General features: G+C 33.4%; 1 protein-coding gene and 1 non-coding gene across 6 annotated transcripts in view; both read right to left on the bottom strand.

The window, feature by feature from the left end:
- LOC104598430 (protein ARABIDILLO 1-like) overlaps window positions 1–7,393 on the bottom strand; it is a 30,846-nt gene extending 23,453 nt beyond the window's left edge. For 4 of the 5 annotated variants that reach the window (XM_010260485.3, XM_010260487.3, XM_010260486.3 and 1 more), the window contains exons 1-6: window positions 5,315–7,393; window positions 5,057–5,215; window positions 4,898–4,978; window positions 4,651–4,782; window positions 4,034–4,161; window positions 1,434–1,521 (exon numbers count right to left, since the gene is read on the bottom strand). In XM_010260485.3, the coding sequence (XP_010258787.1) occupies window positions 1,434–1,521; window positions 4,034–4,161; window positions 4,651–4,782; window positions 4,898–4,978; window positions 5,057–5,215; window positions 5,315–6,664 (1,938 nt within the window). In that variant the 5' untranslated portion in view covers window positions 6,665–7,393. The remainder of the gene's footprint in view (window positions 1–1,433; window positions 1,522–4,033; window positions 4,162–4,650; window positions 4,783–4,897; window positions 4,979–5,056; window positions 5,216–5,314) is intronic. The other variant, XM_019197994.2, reaches the window with a different exon arrangement.
- Window positions 7,394–19,144: 11,751 nt separating this feature from the next.
- TRNAG-GCC (transfer RNA glycine (anticodon GCC)) lies at window positions 19,145–19,215 on the bottom strand. Its single transcript has one exon. It is a non-coding gene; the product is annotated as a tRNA-Gly (tRNA).
- Window positions 19,216–21,797: the final 2,582 nt, after the last annotated feature.

Raw genomic sequence — 21,797 nt, 5'->3', positions numbered from 1 at the left:
GGCATGATAAAGGCATTTTTAAGGCTTTCCAATAGATTAAAAAGCCCCCCATTCCAGAGTCTCTCAAACATCTTCTAAAATCAGTACAGCTGATTTTTAGATAACAATTTCTAAGGATATTCCTCCAAAGAAGCTGGACCCTAATTACCCTTGTTTGTCCATAACATCAGACAAACAGTTTGCCGGTCTATGAACCCAAAAGCTGGTTCCCATTTCCCTTGCCAATGCTCTCATCTCCTTCATAATGTTTCAGTATTGCCATACACCTTGAATTTGTTCTTTAGCCAACCAACAACCACTCTAAAATCCCCTTTTACCATAATGTTTCTAACATTCAGTGGTCTTACAAACCATAAACCTTCAGTCCCACTAGCAACTCAGCCCTTGTAGAGTCCCCATAGCCTATAACTATAGGTCCCAAATATATCGTCATTATAGAACTATGACTGAGCCAGGCTGTTCTGTATTGACCAAGTTCTCCATCAACAATTTCCAGAAAAGCTACAATAAAGAAGCATAAACATTGCATCTAATATTTATAAGGAACACTTTGTCTACCTTTAGGCTGTTTTAGTGCTAACAGCAGTTGACCTAACAAGTGAGAGAAGGTAGTAAGTTGTGCCCCCTTCTACATGAAGAGGAAACATTGGTCAGCACCTGGTCTTCTTTCCTAAAAGTTCAGCCTAGTTAAACTTTTACTACAGTTGTTTCGTTAGGGCAACCCAAGCCCGTTAGGGATTGGCAGCATTCGGAGGGATGAGGAGGCACATATTATCAATATATTTTGGAATTTGGATTTAATACTGATGGTTGTTTTTCAGGGGAACCAGACCCCATCTGACATTAGCAGCATTTTGAGGGTGGGGAGGCAAAATATTATCACCATCTTTTTCAAGTCTGATAAGCTATGGTGATCAGTCAAAACAAGGACAAAGTTCTTTCCCTCAAAGGTTCAAGATCTCAAAGTCCCCTGTCCTTCCTAAAATCATCATTGAAGGAGATTCAAGGAGTGCATTATATTCAATCATTAGAAGAGATAAATATCAAGAGAGACTTTCATTATATTTCCAGAACCAGTTGCACAGCTTCCATGTTGAATATTTTCGCTTGGGTCGACCAATTGGCCAATGAGTTGTTATGTTGATTCTGTTGCTAAAAATTGTCTTGCACTAGGAATTGTGTATCTTTAGCTGAGTTACCACTGCAAATTTTCTTCAGAGGAATTTCAAGTTCAGTGAAAATTTCTTACAAGGGAATGTCAAGTTTTACAAGCCAAAAAATGTGACAAACACTAAGATCAACTAAAGCAAGATGTTTACTAGGTTTCAGGAAGATGACATATAAAATAAGCAGATAAAGAATGCATAAGAAATTACAACGCCTTTATAGTATAAAATATATAGTGTGGATCAAAGAAGGGCACAGAGATATACCAAGGCCTCAACACCACCAGCTGCAGCAATTGCTTCACGATTTCTGTCATCAAATGATAAATTCCACAAAGCACCTGCAGCTTCCTGCCTGTTTTGTGTGAAAATGCAATGGTGTCAAATCAGAGAAAACCAGAAAACTATTGCCGGGTCCATGGAGACCAAGTAAAACTGTAAAAGCACATTCAGTCTATACTAAACCACTGAAGTTCTACAATATAATAATTTTATAGAACAAGTTTTCCCAAATGACATAAAGTAGATAGAAAGGAATCTTATAAAACTTATACATTTCAATTAAGATAGTTTAGTATCTCATCAGTATTTATAATCTGCAAGGAAGCTTTCTAAAGCTTTGATTACCAAACAAAAGTGGCTTATTTGCATCAAGGGTAGAGAAGGGGGGATGAACCAAGGGCATAGAAAAAGAAAGAGCAAGAAAGGTGTCCACAGTGATCTAAAGTCGAGATAGATTCTCTGACCATCACCTCAGTCACCAGGAATACCTCTTTTACGGAGTCAAGTAGAAGCTATCTCTTCACATTAAAAGTCCTTAAAGTGCCTCTTAAAACCGAAATACCTTCTGAGAAACATTAGACCGCCTTTGATCTAAGAGTGTTCTTAGAGCTAGATATGGAGTACAACCATGGTAATTGAGAATAAAACAAAACAATCCCCTACTAAAGGTCCTCCCAGAACTTTGTTGCTGGCCTGCACTGGGGTCATACATGATGTATTTCAGAAAAATGGGATAGCTTTCCATGGATACTGAAATGTGGCTTTGCTGATCTAGTATCCTAACCATTTTGATGAAGGCCACATTTACTCTTGATACCGAATGCCAAAGGGAATTAGGTTTAATAGATAACCTCCATATCCACCTTCCTAACAAAGCAGTGTTCTTGTCTCTGATCCTACCAAGTCCCAATCCTCCATTAGATTTCCTTCTACAAACCCCTTTTCAATTTAGCTGATGCACTTTCTTGGATACTCCTAGGTCCCAAAGAAAGACTAATGACATTTCCGATTTTATTTGCCACTTTAACAGGCACTTTGAAAACTGAAATAAAATATATGGGCAAATTAACAAAAAGAGGTCTTGATTGAAGTAATCCTACCACTAAAGAAAATATTTCTCTGCTTCCAAGTAACAAGAGCCAGTCCCAAACACTTGAGAGGTCATTCCATCACCTCACACCCTAAAGAGTTTGCACGGTCTAATACCTCTCTTTCTTCCATATGTAATCCAGCTAAGTAGCATCTTGAAAGGTTGGCCTTTAAGCCTGAAACTATCTCCACTGTTACCAGAAATATTTTAAGATTCTAAATGTCATCCAGTCCATGGAGTTTTCCTAAAATAATTGTATCATCCACGAACAGCAACTAGGATTCTACTTGTCAATATCAACCTAATTTAAAACCCTTCAGCCCTCCCCCACACATGCTCATTAGCTCTTTTTAACAACCTGCTTAAAACTTCTACTAATAAATTAAAAGAGCTAGAAATAAAGGATCCCCTTGTCTTAACCCCCAAGTATCCTTGAAGAATCCTTTGGGTGACCCATTAATAAGAATGGAGAAATGAATTAAAACATCCCATCATCCTCTTACTCAACCTTCCTCCAAAGAGCATTTTATGCAACAATCACAAAAATCCCCAATCCCCATTTTTTATTTTTGAAAGATAAAAACTCCCAGCCTACCCGCCAACATGATCATATGCTCCTCACTTTCTCTATCAAAATATCATCCCTCTCTGTTGTCAAATTTATCAATGACTAACATTCATTGACTTGCAGTCTATCTCCACTGTGGGATTTGATCCAAATTGACTTATAAATGAAAAGTCATGTCTATAACCACATTGAACCAGTTCTATCAACTTTCATTCAAGTTCTGATCCAAATATCAAAATATTGGTCAGATCTTGACATTCAAGCTTAAGTTTGTACCATTGGCTTTATCTCATGAGATGAGTTCCAATCTGATTCTACACACCAGCCTGGTTAGGGTCTTCTACTCTTGTTTGCAAAATCCTAATTCAATAAATTGGATATAAATTAGATCAACTTTCAATCATAGGCTGCTGTTTTTCATTCTCTGATCAAGAACCTTTGAAAGCATGCACTAACCAAACTGAATCTAGAACCTAAATGTTTTACTTCACTAGGGCAAGTTAATTTTCATATGGTTTTTTTTGGGTACCAATCAAACAGCTAGGAGAAAGAAAGATTACAAAAATCTCAAAATGGGGTAAAATCAGTATTCTATTTAAGTTTGTAGTACATGTATTTACTTTTGTTTAACAAATTTCCAAAAAAAAAAAAAAAAACAGGAATAAACTTAAGAGATTTGCAATGTAGTTTACAACTTGATTTAATCTCTTCTATGATTTACCACATTGTTCAATTTTCAGAAAATCTGAGATGGATGAGTAGCAAGACTAGAAAAGGAGCATCAGTGAAAGATGGAGATAGCCATACCAATCATGCTGGAACAAGTATCACAGATGGAGTGATTAACATAACTGGCCACAATATCGAAGCATAGCTTGCAGTATTATATGCCTGGGAGTTTTTAATATGATAAACAAAATAAATTACCTGACACCTTCATGGTGAGAGCATGTAAGCTGTACCAATGCTTCCAGAGCACCTGCCTCTTGTCCAACTGCAGCATTATTACTGTTGCTATCTCCATGAGCAGCCAAATTAGCTAAGGCACGAGCAGCCTGCACGATCATCAGAGAAAAACCAGTTCTTTTTTATGATAAATAAAAGATCAGTTCATTTCCATTAACAAATATAAGTATGACATGTATGACACTAACATATAACAATAGTATGATACTGGATCCTGTTGTTGAACTTCTAGCATTTCATTGGAGTAACAAATTATATGGAAACAGTAGACAGTTTTTCTGATCCTACTCAAGCATGAAAAGAGAACCTATCTTATCTCTAAGCACTTTTAAATAAAGTCAACAAAGAACAGCATCATCAAACATTGTAAGATATCAGGTGTGCTGTGTGCATAAAACAAGTATCAATAACGCAAGCAACAAGTATCGATAAGACAATACCAGAAATCTTAGGCCAATAAATAACAACTACTCAAGTGGAAGCAAATGAAAGCATTTGGATATAAGAACTAATGAATAGTCAAAAGTATAGCAAATAAAGAAATATCAACTTCTCAAACATAATCATATTAGCTCTACCTGCTCTTGTACTCCCTCAAACTTGCATGATCTGGCAAGCATCACCAGAGCATGGACACCACCTGCCAGTGCAACCTCCATGCTACATTTATCATCAGCTGCTAAATTTGCCAATGCACCAGCAGCACGCTCCTGGCATCATGAAAGAAAGCATGAATTCAACTTACACCCCGTAACACTAAAGTACCATCTCTATGTAAAACATCAAGCTTTTCTGGTAAGTAATGATCATATGCAAGGGACATACAAGAACACCATCCCCACCAGAGGGCCACTTGAAAATGAGATCCACTAAAGCTTTTACACCACCTGCCTCAGCAATGGCACCCTAAAAAGAAACTCGGATAAATTACAAATATAAACTTAAGGTAAGGACATTGACAAAATAAGCTGCACCACAGACAACCTTGTGCTCTTCTCCCACAGACAGATTCCAAAGCCCACCAGCAGCCTCTTCAGCAACTAACCTATTCCTGGATCTTGCCAAATCAGCTAGTATATTGATTCCTCCCTCTTCTGCTACAGCTTTTGCTACTTTGGCATTCACAGACAAGTTGGCTATGGCCTGTATCTCCCAACAGTACAAAACAATTAAAACATATTCTCAAGATTACATGCAGAAAATTGAGGTTAAAACTGGTTGAAAATCAGGCAGCAATATTACCTTTGCTGCTTCAGACTGAAGGCCCTCCCGACAAGATCTTGCTAGGTCTAAAAGCAAACGTATTCCACCATCCTGCATGACTGCCTCGGCCCTTCCACAATCAACAGTAGCATTCTCATCGTCAATTACAACAAAATTTGCAAGTGCCGTAGCCGCTCTTTCTTGAACATCCTCTTGTGAGCTCTGAATTAAACGGAGCAACAATGCAGCCCCTTGCCTTAGCCAGAAGCTATCCAACCCCTGAGGGTTGGTCTCCGCAATACGTAGAAGCGCATGTGAGAGAATCCATTCAAGCCATGGCATAATCTCATTCAAGCTTTTATCCCCATTTTTTAAATTCCTCCAATCCGAAAACAGGGTTCTTTCTGTGTTGGTGATATCAGCAAATAATGAAGCTACTCCTTTGAAAATATCATTAAAAAGGGTAAGCAACAACTTACCTTTATGATTACATGCTGTATAATTACCTTCTTCTTCAATAAGTGGACAGTTGAGGGCACACAAGACCTTCAAGTTTTGAGATGATGACAACAATCTTGAAAGAGCACTTGGGCTCACATCGGTTCTTGAAACATCTAACCCCGTCAAATTAGGCAGTTTATTCCAAACTTGGGAAGCTGAGCTCCATTTTATGTTTCTTATCCCCGCAACAGAAAGGAAACGAACAGACACTACATTCCCTAATGCTAACTCATCGACACTTACACAATCCACGAAACCTATCTCCGCCAACTGCCTACAATGCCTTGCCAACGCATTAATGGCGTCTGCATCAATATCCCTAACTCCTGAAAGCCGCAGTCTCTTCAACATGGGACAACAGAGAGCAACTGCTTTTATAGCATCACTACTGATCCTATCACAGAAATCTGGACCAAGTTGGATGCTCTCAAGTGCCTCATGCTTTGCTGCCATCACTGAGAGAGTGGCGTCAGTAATCTCACGGCAGAAATCACCGCTGATTTCACGAAGACCCCTCGCCTGGAGATGCATTATCGCATTGGCAGACTCTGCCCCTCGGAACCGGAGTTTCTGAAGCTTAGCACAACGAGGAGCAAGGGAAGCCGCAGTGGCAGCATCACACTTGTGAGCACGAAGATCCAAAGAATTCCATAAACAAGGAGAAGAACCCAAAGCCCTCCATGTTCGACAAGTCGAAGACAAGCTTGCTCGGTCTCGATAATTCAGACAAGAAAACAACTGAACAACGGTATCATCAGGCAAGCTAGTCCAATCAACCTCCACTTTCTCTGAACTGGAACTCACATGACAGATTTCCGAGTAACTATGCAAATTTGCCTTCCCCTTGTCCTTCGATTGCGCCCCTTTCCTCCTAACTCTTCGACTCATCTCTCAACCAAACAAACTATGAATTCACAAGCCTACCAGAACAATTTGACCCAGAAAGAAAAGAAACCACCAGCACATCCAAAACCCTAACCCTCAAAAAACTAATTGAATTGCAGAGATAGAATAATTTACAATTTGTATGGACCCATACGTCGTAGAATAACGAAACCAGTCATATATATTCGAAATCCATTAAAAAAACTTGTCTTTTAGCTTCTAATGTTCTTAAGTGGGAAGAAAATAAATGGCGGGTAGTTGCAACAGCAGATTTCTCTGGTACCTCAAGCTTCGTTGATGTCTGCGTAAAACCCTAACTTTTCGAGCTAAAGCAATAAACAATTTCTGCCATTTGTGGGGAAGCAAGGAGTAGTTTGAGGAATCCTGACGTGGGGTTTTATGGGGTTGATAATAAAGAGGAGGGAGAGGACAGACGAAGCCAAGGAAAAGGGAGGAGAGAAGAGAGAATTCAGGTCAGAGCGGTCAGGAGAGAAGCAAAGCCAAACCCTGAAAGCATTTATCTGTCCCCTCCCCCTTCCCTGTAATGCTCTCCCTATGGAGATTGCTGGCAACACAAGCAGGAATGGAATTATATGGAGAGAGGCTGGGGAGCTGATGGTCCATTTTAGGTTTCATGTGCCCAAAACCCATCAATTCAATTCAACAGAATCAACACTTTCATTCTCATGCCCTCTCAAAGGGAATTTGGATTTAGTCCTGTAGATGACCTGTGATTTTGAAACTCTAGAGGTGTATCATGTGTGTTATTGCTGAGAATAATTTTGGGTCGCGGTCTAGACTCTAGACCAGTCAAGTGATTATATTACTTGTAATTGATGCAAATAAAGGTTCTAAAGAGCCTTGTGATTAGGTCGATTTGAGATTTCTTGATATAGATCAAATTGTTCTCACCCAATTACTTTTGGTAAACAAAAATCAGTAAATTTTGGCACATTGTGATGGTTTATATGTTACCTCCAAAGTTTAATCACAATATGTACATAGAGTTTGATTATTTATTTTTTTATAAATAGTTGGATGATTTCAAATTCACCTACTTTATTTTCTTGGTGTAAATAGCCCTCTTCATTTTTTTTTCTTTTTCTGGGATTCTGGAGAATGGAAAATCTATCAATGAGATTGTGGTTTACATTAATCGTTTTCTCATATTCATATATATTGAAATAATTCATAGATGATGATGCACTTGAACACGATGATTCCAACTTCACCTACTTTATTTCATTGGTGTAAGCATACCACATAAGTTTAATTGCAATTTAAAATGGAATAGCCAAATATAATTCATGTAGTCAATCGCAATATAGTTCGGACAATGAGGCAAGGCTTAGATGATGATGATGATGATGATGATAGTATTACATTTATACATTGTTATGGACAAGTTACGGTCAACATCAATGTTATGAAGCATAGTTAGAAAAATCTATTGGGAAATTTCTAACTTTTTATCTTCAATAGAATGAAATATCATTTGTTGTCAAAAACCTTCTTTGTATATAATGATAAAAATCAATAGATAGGGGTGTTTTTGTCTTTCAAGTAATTATTGTTTTAAATATAAATTAATAAATGTATATTTTTTTAAGTTATCAAGATAATGTCATTGTGGTATTATAGTCGAAAGTCCAAATATCTATCTATACTATTATAGACTAGATACTTGCTTTAGTTTTGGTATAGGACAAAAAAAGTCACATTGATAACAAGTTAACTTATATAATTATGTTTATTTGTATACATGCATAGCATGTGCACGTACACTAATACAATATAAATATATACTTTTGCCTTGGTTTTGGTGTAAATTTGATATATCATTAACTTATATCTTTACCCTTTATTTGCATGTGTGCATAGCACAAGCCCTTATATTAACATAATTAATTATAATATTCCAGAGTCTCCTCCAACATAAATGTTTTTTATTTATTTTTCTCTAAGAAACAATACATTAGCAAAAAGCAAAGCTGCATTATGGATGTATTTTTCTCCAAAACAAAGTGAAAAACATTTTTAGTTTGATTTAAAAAGAGTTTGACTATAATGCCAGAAAAACATGATATTGGAAAACTTGTAACCAATCAATCGGCATCATAAAAGTGGTAACCAATCAGGTGGATATTCATCAAAATCCACAAGGAGTTTTGATTGGTCAAAACTCTTATTGTATCATGTCTTTCTGAAAAATTACTTTATTATTTGGTATGTAGTAGATATGGCAAAATATTTTATACACCCTCTTACAAATTATGGTTTGAAGTCAAAACAAAAATATAAATACACAAAGGATGAGTTAGTATTTGTTCAATCAAAATATCTGTTGAAACACAACGTGAAAACAACAAAAGATAAGCATGTTTTCAACATTAAAAAATTAAGAGTGAATATCTAGTTTTAACTAGTTTTAATAAAAAAAAAACTAGAAATTTCTAGTTTCATCAAATTTCAGAAAAAAAAAATGATATCCATTCTATTAGGATTTTGCAACTTTATACTTGAAAAATAATAGAGTAAACTTACTTGAAACAAGACATATTGAAAAAGCCATAACAACTTGAACCAGTGATTGCAAGAGGTCACTTCAACCTTGTTTTTCTCTATCTCTCTTTATTTAATGGTTGAACTTTTCAAACCAACAAGGATAAAGAGCATGGGGCTAGGGACATTCCCTTTCATAGCCATCCTAAAGAATACCTTCCTCTCAAGGTGACAGATCAAATTTGGCTTTGAGTAAATGGTTGTCGTTACAGAATTGTTCTCTGCATGGTCATTAAACAAAAAATGTTTCAAACGTTTTAATTCTAAACAATCTCCCACCACTTGGTCTTGCAAAGATTATCAAGTAGCATCATGTATGTATGTATGCATAAAATATATATATATATATATATGTATATATGCATGTATCTACTCATGATCACACTTAATATTAAATTAGACTGAGAAAAATAAGATTGTTAACATAAGATCATACAAGTCATTACATCTTATTAACAACGTAATGTCATTCCATGAACATTATATTAACATTTTCATCCTCCATAATCCATAAGTTTAATGTGGAATGATTTCTTCCACTTTTATGGTCTCCTAAACTCCTATTATTTATAATTCATTAGAATCCTTATAATGAAAAAGCAGACAATTGGGATACAATAAATAGAGCAAAAAATGAAGAATAACAATGTCATCATTATGTTAGCAAAAATATACTCTCACTAACCAAGTGGATTAAAAGAATTTATAACACCCTATATGGGCTACATGTTCTATTGTTCCATAAACGATTTTACATTAAGAACTTTGATCAGTGAGTAAACTATCATAGTTGTAATGTTGATATGCTCTACAATAATCTGTTGTTCCCGAAAATTTTTTCACAACAAGAAACTTTATGTTCATGTGCTTAAATGCACCTAAACTCTTGTTATTCTTGGAGAAGAAAACAACTACAGAAATGTTATAGTAAATTCTTATCAATTTGGAATTATTGTTTATGACCCAAAGCCCTAAGATAAAGTTTTATAACTAGATGGCTTGTTTAGTTGTCCCATAAAAAGCCACAAATTTCATTTACATAATTTATGAAACTATAGATGATTGTTTAGCACTCTTTTAGATGATAACACATCTAGCTAACACAAAAATATAACTGCATGGCTTTTACGGATTGTGTAATATAAGCACCTCAAGAGCCAAGTAAAAAGAAATATTTCAATGGCCAAGGGGAAATGAACATGGAAAAGTTTAAGAAATAATTTTAGAGTACATTATTTCTATTGCAAGAAAATAGATCATACGAAGAATGTTTATTTGAAATTCAAAAAGAACATAGATAATAAGGTACTTGTAGTTTTTGAGTCTAATATTGGTGTAACCCTTCATATATTAAATACTATGTATGGGATTCTCAATAGCAAGAGATTAATAGATGGAGAAAAGGATTTGGTGATGGAAACGATGTAAAAGCTTGAGCGGAAGTAGTTGATATCTATAAATTGACATTAAACATAGATTTTGTTTTAGATTTAGAATATGCTATTTATGTACGTAGCTAATATGATGAGGAACCTTTTATCAATTACTAAACTTGATGGCTTTGGTTTTAAGTTTAATTTTGAAAGTATTGTTTATAGTTTAATTTTTCAATTTCATGTTGTTGGTATTGGAACTTTATATGATCAATTATATAAATTAAAATTTGATAATACATATTCCTCATCTCTCTTATCAATGTATGCATATAATGTTGTTGGTTTAAAACATTGCATGATTAATGAAAATTCGCTAATGTTATGCCATAAACAATTAGGTCAAATCTCAAAAAAAAAATTGAAAGATTGATGAAATAAAGAATACTGAATGAGTTTGATTCTACATATTTTAGCACATGTATAGAGTGCATTAAAGGTAAAATCACAAAAAGTAAAAAGAAAAGTCATAAAAAAATTTAGATTTTTTGGAATTGATTCACACCAACATTTGTGGGTATTTTTACATTAGCTTGAACTGGTGAAAGATATTTCATTACTTTTATTAATGATCATTCTTGTTATAGTTATATATATTTGTTACATGAAAAGGCACAAGTTTTAGAATTCTTCAAGATTTGCAAATTTGAAGTTAAGAATTAGTTAAACAAAAGGGTTAAAGTAGTAAGATCTCATCAAGGAAGAGAGTACTATGGAATATTTAATGAATTTGGGCAACATAAAGGACCTTTTGCCAAGTTTTTAGATGATTATGGTATTGTTGCACAATATACCATGCTAGGGCTGAATAGTTCAGACCTAACCTTAGCTCAAGTTTTAGGCCCAATTCCTAAGGTTAGGCCTAGGTTAACTTGCACCTTTAAGGGTGGCAATGGCTCCATCTATCTTCCTATGCCTTTCAAGGGTAATTGGTGGCCTCATATATGAAAAAAATGACACATATATATGGGTTGAATGAGGTAAAGTCATCAAAAAATGATATAATATCACTTATTATAATAAGGAAATAACAAGTGTAAAAGAATAATTTTGAATTCAATAACTAAGTGGGAACAATGTAGAGAGAAAAAAGAAGGTTATAAGGGTTGAGTTAAATTTGTTTAACCAATAAAAAAATTAAATGGAATATATTTTATAGCATTCCATTATTTATAAATTTTTACTAAAGTTGAATTTTACCAAGATTCCAACCCATTTTATGAGTCTCTAAATATAGTTTTTTAACTATATGCTTTTATACCAAACATGGTTTTGAGAACATTATGTAATTTAAAGTAAGTTGATTATAATATATCTATGATCTACCTATAGACAAAACAATGCCATTACAAATGATTATGTATAATTGGATAGTTATTTATTTTTTATGAATAAGCTTCCCTTCTAAATTCAAAAACTTAAATGAATGAAATACAATTCATATTTATGGATTTTCTTTCCCTTTTCATAGTTGGGACTTGTTTAATGGTGGATTTAAATCCTATACATATTGGACTTGTTTAATAAGAGTTTTATTTGTTAACACAATTTCAACCTCAACCTTCAAGAAGTTCAAAACCTACTTAATCAAACACATTTTAGTTTCAACTTCAACTAAAAAAAAAAGCATGAGGCACCTCAGCCACAACCTAAGTTCAAACCTACTTATTCAAACACATTTTATTTTCAACTTCAGCTAAAAAAAAAAAAGCAAATAAAAACAAAAGATGAGGTCACCTTAGTAATCAAACACAATTTCAACTTTAGCCATTTACAAATTAACAACATACTCAATATGTATAGTATCTAATTACCTTATTATGAAAAGTAAGCATAGCAAAATCAGTTTCATTATTCTAGTTACCTTATACAAAAAAAAAAAAAAGAATTATCAAGTAAAACGTCTCTTCAAAGAATATAGGGTCCTCCATATAAGGATTTCTAATTCATTCTTTCCATATTCTCATCATTCCAACAACTTTGAATATGATTTTGCATATGACAAAAACAAATGTAATCATTAATTGAATTTTTAATTATAAAAACAAAAATCATAGGGTCGTCAAATTGAATACATATGTAAGAATAATTAAATATATATTTTTTTCGACTAGGTAGGCATGCAAATATTCAAGACGTAACATAAAATCTATGAGGTTAGAATCAATCATTAAATAAAGTTATGAACACAATTTGATATTACTATTTATGGATATATTTTTATGTTTATGCAATTTCATGCCTTTTGTTTCACCATGTGTATGTGACTATTTTGTTTTGTTTTTCTTTTTTCACTCGTATATTTTATGTCAATTTTAGTTGCATTTGCCAAGTTCATTCTCAATGTATGTTGTCACACTTGCATCAACATTGTTTCTTCTTTGGAAACCTACCATGATAGTTTTTGCCACAGCTTATGCAGTAATCCTTGATTGTTCATTCTCAATAGTAGTTGCTATTCGAATTACATTCTACTTATTAGCTAAGAAAATCAAAATAACGTTTCTTTTTTGTTTAGCCACTTACGTTACTCTTCTTGTAAGTTTGACTAAAACTTTAGTTCTTTTAAAGTGCATTTTTTGTGCCTGTACATATTTTCATATTTGTAAGAGTATGATTACGGTTATCAATGACCAATGTGTAATAACAACATTGTTACCCGTTGAGAAGATAGTTGGGCAATAGTTGATGAAAGGTAGCCATTGATGGAAAGTAGCCATTGATAATGCTCAGTTGTGGAATTCCTCAAAGATAAGAGGTGATGAAGAGAGCAAATCCATGTTCTATTTCCATCGGGGGAAAATGAAAACACATTTTTGCTTCAAAAATTTCAATGTACAATTATGCCTCAAAATTGAGGGAAATATTGACAATATTGCATATTTCCTTCAATTTTTTGGTTTCTTTCACACCTTTTTCCAAACAGTGGGAAAAGTGACTTAGGTGCATATTTCCTTCAAACTCGGGTTTGCACTCTTCATAAATGGAGCCTAATTAGATTTTGTGTTGCTCAAAAGATTTTACTTCAAAAAGTCACAAGTATAATTTTGTAGAGTCAAATTAGGATAAGCCGATTACGTTAACTAGAAAGTAAGATTTTAATTTCAAGTTGAATTGGTACCATGGGTTTTTGGAAAACCTTGAACCGAAACCAATTAGTTAAGCAGTTGTTTGGTTTGATTTTCAGCCTATTTGTTTTTTTTTTTATATTTATAATGTATATTATAAATAAATATATAAATACTAGAAATACATATATATTGCATATATTATAAATATGTATACTTATATATAATAAATAGATAATATAAAATACATATGAAAAACATATATAATATACATAAATATATATACTCGTTGGTGTGGTTAACTGTCGGTTTTCATATTGGTTAACCAAACCAAACCGGTACCTTCGGTTTTTCAAAAATATTGAATTGAAACCAAAGTGATGTGTTAAATTAAGTGGAATTTTCAATTTGGTTTTGTCAATTTTGTTTAGGTTTTCGGTTGTTGATTAACACCCCTACAACCAACACCAACTCCAAGGTTGCAATAGTATCAAAATGGCATCTAAAATGCATATTTAATTCCTTAAAAAAATGAATATATCTATACTACTATTAAAAGTGTGAATGAGGTCTAGATTCTGGATTTTTGACTAAAATACCCCTACTCTTTGAACTCTGTCTCCCTATAATTATGAATGCAAAAAACATAATTTGAACTACAACTATTAAATTCATTATGTTCCTCGTCATCAAGTCCTATATTTAAAGTATTAAGTCTCATTTCCTTTCATTAAATCTTATATTTAAAGGACATTAAATAAATGAGTTGTGTGGACTTTTCTTAACTAAAACACCCTTATTTATGAATTTAATTCCTCTTTTAACTATGTAGGCCAAAAATGTAATTTAAAGTACTATATATTACTTTCCACTTTATTAAATTTCTTTTCATTAAGGTATTAACTCTCATTCTCTCTCCTTAGATAATTTATTTGAAATATTTTTGTTTCTCATAAATAAATTCTACAAATTAAATCTACATTTGATATTTTTAATAATGCAAAACCTATATTCAAAACCAACATGAAAAATAATTAAATAAAGCATCATTTTGTCTGAGTGGCAAGTAAATAATTCAACCATCAGCATCAAATGGTTCAACCAATGTTTTCATAGTTAAATAATAAAAATTTAAAAATAAATATAAATATAAATATTAAAAATTTATGAAAAAGCTATGAAAAATTTAGGCACATCTCTAATATTATATATTTATCATATCAAACAACATTAAGCATATTAAATAAAAGCATTTTTTATTTAATGGAAATGAAATATAAGATTTAAAACTAACCCAAAAACAAAACCATTTTCCCGTTCAAGTGGTGGGTCGATGATTCGAACTTTTAGCAAATGAATTAACCCATGATATCATAAATAAATACAAGTCTCCCACCACACCACACGCTTGTGTTTTAAATCAACCCCTAAACCACTAGTCTAACTTAATTCTTGTGTTAATTAGTGAAATAAAATAACTTTTATTAAATATTATATATATAATTACATACTACATGTAATCCAAATAAATAACACATATTTGTGTTTAACAATTCCTACTAAAAATTAAAAGAATAATATTCAAAATTGTTATTTTATAAACTAATAGAATAACTGAATAAATAACCTATCAAATTCACATTAAAATAAAAAAAAAAAATTTTGATCTCAAGAAATTTATGCAAATAAAAATATTAATAATAGAATAATTATTTTAGCATTTAAAATTAATATATATACATATATATATATATATATAAATTATTAATTAATGTGCCAATTTACCTCACATTAAATAACAACATATTAGATATTTACAAATATTTGGGAATATAATATTAAATAGAATCTATAAACTCTACCAATTAAAATTTATACCAAAAACGGTTTTTAATTTTAGAAATAATATAAAAACGAAAATACTAATAATGTAATAATTATATTAGCAATTAAAAATTTCAACATATAATATAATTTTTAATTGATATATATATATATATATCTTAGAAATTTTAACAAATTTGATATATTTTAAATTGAAAATATATATTTTTATAAATTATTAATTGCTATTTTAATTTAAATTTGAGAATTTAATATTTGATTGACTTTTTTGTTAATGTAAAAAAGTAAGAAATAGTAAAATAACAAATAATTGATATAATAATTAAAATACAATATATGCATATTTTATGTGTCTTAGACTCTTGATTGATGCATTATCTATAAAATTATATGATATTTATGCATCTCCACATATTAATTGTAATATAGGTATTACTCGTTAAAACTTATTCTAAATTATAATGAAATATAGAATTCCAATATCTCATGGCTAGTCATGCTCGAAGATCAAATGTAGGCCTTTGAATGATATACTGAAATCGTCGAAATCCTTGCAACCCTTGATGTTCTCCTCGGGATAAACAACCGTCCCGGCCATGCTCCTTCCATATTCCCAATGGCACTACCGTGGGTACATCAGGAGATATCGCAATTCTTCCTCCTCTGCACCACGAATCTCACTGTGCCAGTGATATCAGAGAAACCCCCACTAATAAAAACAACACTGGAAACCCTAGAGAGAACCCTACTGCCGATCTCTTCCTCTCCATTTAAAAAACAAAAAAATTGAAAGGGAAAAAAAAAATAAAGAGACTTGACAACGATCTCGCTGTACTTCAAGTTCGAGTAGGTTAAAACTTAAAACCATTGGGCAGTAGGAATGGCCACCAGTGAATAGTTTAACACAGTCGACAACGATGCCAAGACCTATAAATTGATGAGATTCCATTATTGGAGGCAGTCGGATTCACATATAAATGGCATATGAACCAGTTAAATCACGACTCGTCTAAATTCAATGCTCAGAGTCCATTTGGTTTGCAGACAAAACTGGAATCGGAATCACCTATTCCTGGTGCTTGTTTGGTTCACTCAGGATAGAATCGAATTCCGGTTATTGTTGTCTGGCTCAATTGGAAGTTGAAAATGAAATCAACTAAAATGTTCAATTCCGTCCATATTAAAAGAATCTCAGAAACAACCCACACAATAAAAATAAAAATCATTATCTACCATAAATTTTTGTAAAATCATTATCCAATTTAAAGAAAACAAGTTTTTTGTGAAACTGATAATGACTAGAACCTATGTTGGTAACTGAGATACAGTCAAATACCATCTCTTTCATCCTAGTATTCTGATTTGGTTGTCTTCATTACAATCCAACTAACACACCGGATGAGAATAGAGGAATTCAGAAAACTTATCCATGGTTCTTCAATCATAACTACATCATCCTACACACGTGACAATCTTTTAGATTCTTGGGACTTGTACCATATCTGTCTAGTTTGTTCTGTAGCATTAGTGATCTCAGGAATATCTGAGATAGTTTATCAATGATCTCTGTCGGTGTCAATGAGCTTGGAATTACATATTTACCCAACCCAAGATGTGCATAAGGACGGAAAGTAAACTGTAGTGGCATAGAGTATTAGTTAGAAGGGTTGCTTCTAGGCCTGTTCATGGGTCAGTTTGGGTTGGGCTTCACCTCCCAAGCCCGGCCTGACCATTGGGCCTAGGTCTTGAGCCTAAGTCTGACCCTTATATAAAGTTTAAGCCTAGTCAAAAAATTGGAAAAATATTTTTTCTTTTTTTTATTCAATAAAAATTAGTTTATTTATATTAAAAGACCTCAAAACCTAAAATATTATATAATACATTATCAAATTGGGCTCAGTCTCAGATCAGGTTTTTTTTTTTTGAGAAAGCCTGAGCCTGGCCCAAAAAAGGTCGGGCCTGGTGTTTTAGGCCCAAGCTCAGGCCTGTGGGCTTAAAATCCTGTTCAAGCCCGACTTAGATCGGGCTGGACCAGGCCGGCCCATTGGGCTACCCAACCCATGAACAGGTCTATTCAGAACTAGCAGAGAGTTCACAAATGAGAGAAGAAGCACCAGAAACTGAAATGGGAATTTGAACTTTTATCAACAGATTGTCCTTGACCAGACTTCTGAATTACATTGGACAAATTTTGCTTTTATCTTCTAGAAGTGTGATGAAAGAATCTTGTATAAATTAGCAAGGATATATGGAGGAAATTGTTTGTTTCCCCACAATGTTTCTTGCAATCTAAACAGTGGAAGTAGTTCTATAAATTACTTTTCTGAACCTCAACCAAAGAGTAGCAAGCTAACAGATCTAATAAAAATGACTAAGACCATGGGGTGTGAAAGGGAGCTCAGACTGGGTATTGGCAGACTCATCCATCCATTGTCCATGGAAGGAGATTGCCAAATACAACTCATCCATCATTGATTGAAGCAATATGGCATCTACCTTGTTTTTTAATTCTCTCTTTTTTATTTTCATTTTTTTTTTGGTGAGTGGTGGGGGTGAAGAGGGTGTTAATCATAGGATCTCGCTTTTATAACATCAGTTCTACACTGCCGATAAAGCTGTAGCATGAAACTTTGTTCATGATTTGAATTCTGAAATGGAGAAAGACCCAATAAACTGATGAAGGATAAAGATGTTTCTACTATCTATCAGTGATCAATTGCACTACTCAAAGTTTGGACCTGATCTTACATTCTGAGATCCATTTATGAAATATATGTTTTTACAAATAGTGGAGTTATAAATGGAAATATAGCTGCCAATGCTAATCGGTAAACAAGTTTTTGACAATTCAAGGTAGTTTTCCAAATGGTCAATGTATTTCAGCTACAGCATGGATAAGTTTTCTCATTCGACTGTCCCAATTTCTGATCATAAACTCCCATCATACCAGGTTATTTGGGACCTCCAGATCCAACTTAGAAAACATTGAGTATTCTATTGGCTTGAAGGAGAAGTTATCATCTAGATTTTCTCTGTCACATCAAAGAAAGAAGAGATCCAATAAATATCTATCACACAAGAAAAAAAAATGTTAAGATACACCACCCACATCCTTTTTTGGACACAATTCACTTCCATCCCATCTACATTCTTAGATCTCTGTATCAGGAGAGATATTTACTACAATTTGAAACCAATATGTTTCCCAATTGTACCCCCTTGTAGTAAGAGCTATAAATACTTTTACCTGTTTGTTACTGAACATGGATGGCATTAAGCTCAAAGAGTAGTTTGGGGATTTTAAAAACATTAAACAGTTAAATGAATTTAACTGATGAAAACACTTACAGAAAGGGTCTTTGTTGTAAATTAAAGTATGGAATCTTTGTCACTAGGGGTCCTTTTAATTTATCCAAAAAAAAAAATCAATTTTAAGTGATTAAATATGGGTTGGAATTTATTACCAAAAAAAGATATGGGTTGGAATGGTTCACCACACCTGATCCATTTCCAAAACACTGAAATAGAACACAGCCCATAAAATATGAACATCAGATTAATGGCAAAACATTTAATGCACCAGCCGGGAATCGAACCCGGGTCTGTACCGTGGCAGGGTACTATTCTACCACTAGACCACTGGTGCTTGACATTTGCCTTTCTGCTGAATATTTTACAACAAGTAAAGTAGAAAGGTAAAATTCGATGTCTGATTCCTGAACAATTGTATAATCTTTTTATGTTAAAAATTCTGTGTCATGATGATCAAGTACGGTTGCATCTCACAAACAACCGTGGAGGTTATGGTGCTTTCGGTGCTCTCCATCTAAACATTCGTATTCATTTGGCTGAATTGTTTGAGTTTCCAATTCCTGTTTTCCTAAATTGCATCCACTTTTGTTGTCAAGGTGGTGACAAGTGACAACCTGCATTCATTAATCCCTTTTTGCCTCTCTGTGATCCTGAAACCGGGCCTTTTGTTTTTGTCATGGTTTTGAAAATCGGACTGGTTGATCTAAGAATCGATCATGGCTCTGGGTCCGATTTTTGTATTTTAAAACTATCTAATTGGGTTGGGTTTTAGATTAGGGGTCCGTATGGCAAGTTTTTTTTTTAAGAATATCTTCTTGTAGCTCTGATAGTTAATAGGCATATTGAGCTTTTGATATAAGATTTGGGCAGTCCAGAGACCGTTTGGCAAGTCTTTTTAAGAAGATCTTCTCGTAGCTTTGATAGTTAATAGACATATTGAGCTTTTGACATAAGATTTGAACAGCCCGAAGACCGTTTGGTATATGCGCATCTTTTCGTGCGTCGTTTCGTGTCTTTCCGCATGAGATTAAAATGTGGAAGGCACGGAAAGCTTCATTTGGAGCTTCCTGAAATCAGCTCAAAATGGGCTTCCCGTGTCTTTTTGGTGCCCCATCTTTTGGTGGCGAGATCTTCCACGTGTCAAACAAGAATAGATCAATTTTCGGTCTTCTCGGCTTGTAAGCATACAAAAGACCGTGTGAAAAACACACACCAAACAGGGCCTAGATTATTGGACCATTTGACCCAAGAATCGATGGTCAAAACAATTCAGTTTCCGGTCTGATTTTCAAAACCTGGGGTAAGCTATAAATAATCACCGCTCATTGCTTACAATCATACAAATAAAAGACTTCAGATCTCCTGCCCACGAGAACCCTGTCCATGCCTAAATAATCCCAGGGTTTTTAAAATTGGACCGGATAGGGAACTGTTCTGGGTCCAATTCCCTAGTTGAATGGTCCAATTCGGTCCGAATGGATGACCTACTCTGATAAAAATATTTAAAATTTTAAAAAACAAAAAAAGGCTAAAAACCGTTGTTTGGATGAATGGTTTGATCACTTGAGTCAGCGGTTCACTTGGGATCCAATTGCACCCCTTGTTGTGTACCGCTTCAATAATATATATACACTATGAATTCAAGGATTTCTTTAAAACCTACATGTGAAATGCTGGGCTGAACAGATTAAAAGAAGAATGCCACCAGGTCATTACATTTTTTAATTTAAAATGGAGAAACGATTAACCGTTCTATAAAAACAAGAAGAAGAAAAGAAAAGAGACATGATACCATAATAGATTTGGGCAATCAAACACCCCCACACCCTACCCCTTGAATTTGATAGATAAATAATCATGATTGGTTACCAGTTTTATGATACTAGTTGATTGTTACAATCAACCCAGTTTATAATTATGTTTTATTGGTGAACATTTTTTTAGAACGAAACCATTAATTGTTATCCACTATTATATCGATCTCCACAAAAAACAATCTGGGGCGAAATTTGAGAAACCTTCAGCTCAAGCATAGGATAAAAAGAGGCATTACTAATTTTACAAGAAAAGGCTGAAAAACCAAGGGTAACAAGGCTTCCTGTCAGAAAAGGGGCAAAACGCAAAAACATTTTAACTCAAATTAAAAAGTTAAATTAGATGTCACTATAAATTAGTAGATACCATACAACCAATTTACACCATACCATATAGTTTATGGAGTAATCTACACAATTGATCATAAGGTTCTGTTTGGAATGAGTAAAAATACAAATATATCTAGTACAAATACATACAAAATAATAGAAAATACAAGGTTCTGTGCTCTACATATTTGTATTTGCACTCCTTCTAAATGGAGCGTAAATGTCTAATTTTTACAATTTATTTGATAAACAAATTGAAAAAAAAAAGACTTTGGCAATTGAATATAAAATTCAATAAAAATTGTAATAAAATAATTTAAAAAATAAAAATTATTATTTTATTGATAAAAATTAAAAAAAAATCATACTTAAACAAATGAAATAACAAATTATTACAAAATGAGCATAGCATCAAATTATTTATGCAAACTAATAATCTATTAATTCCCATACTAGTTGTGGACAAAGCCTAGAGGAAAACTTTGGCAGAGACATCCCTTTGCAGCGAAGCACGGTAGCAGAGGAGAGCTTCGGCGATAGAGAATGCTTTGTTGTAGGGTTTAGGAGGATGCGTGTGATGCATAATATAAAAAAATGAAGTATAAACGGACTTCTTCCACGAGAAATTAGCATTGTTGATATTTTGGGATGTGAACAAGACCGATCCACGATATAGTGTGAACTGAACCCATCCACGCTCAACTGAACAACGTATTCACCCCATGGTATGAACCAAAATGGTCCATCCATGAGATGAACACACTTCCAAACA

Source organism: Nelumbo nucifera, chromosome 6 (genome assembly GCF_055504915.1).
Source record: "Nelumbo nucifera cultivar China Antique chromosome 6, China Antique-T2T, whole genome shotgun sequence".
Lineage (NCBI taxonomy): Eukaryota > Viridiplantae > Streptophyta > Magnoliopsida > Proteales > Nelumbonaceae > Nelumbo > Nelumbo nucifera.
Note: the sequence above shows the minus strand (reverse complement) of the source record. Positions and strands in the feature narration are given on the sequence as shown.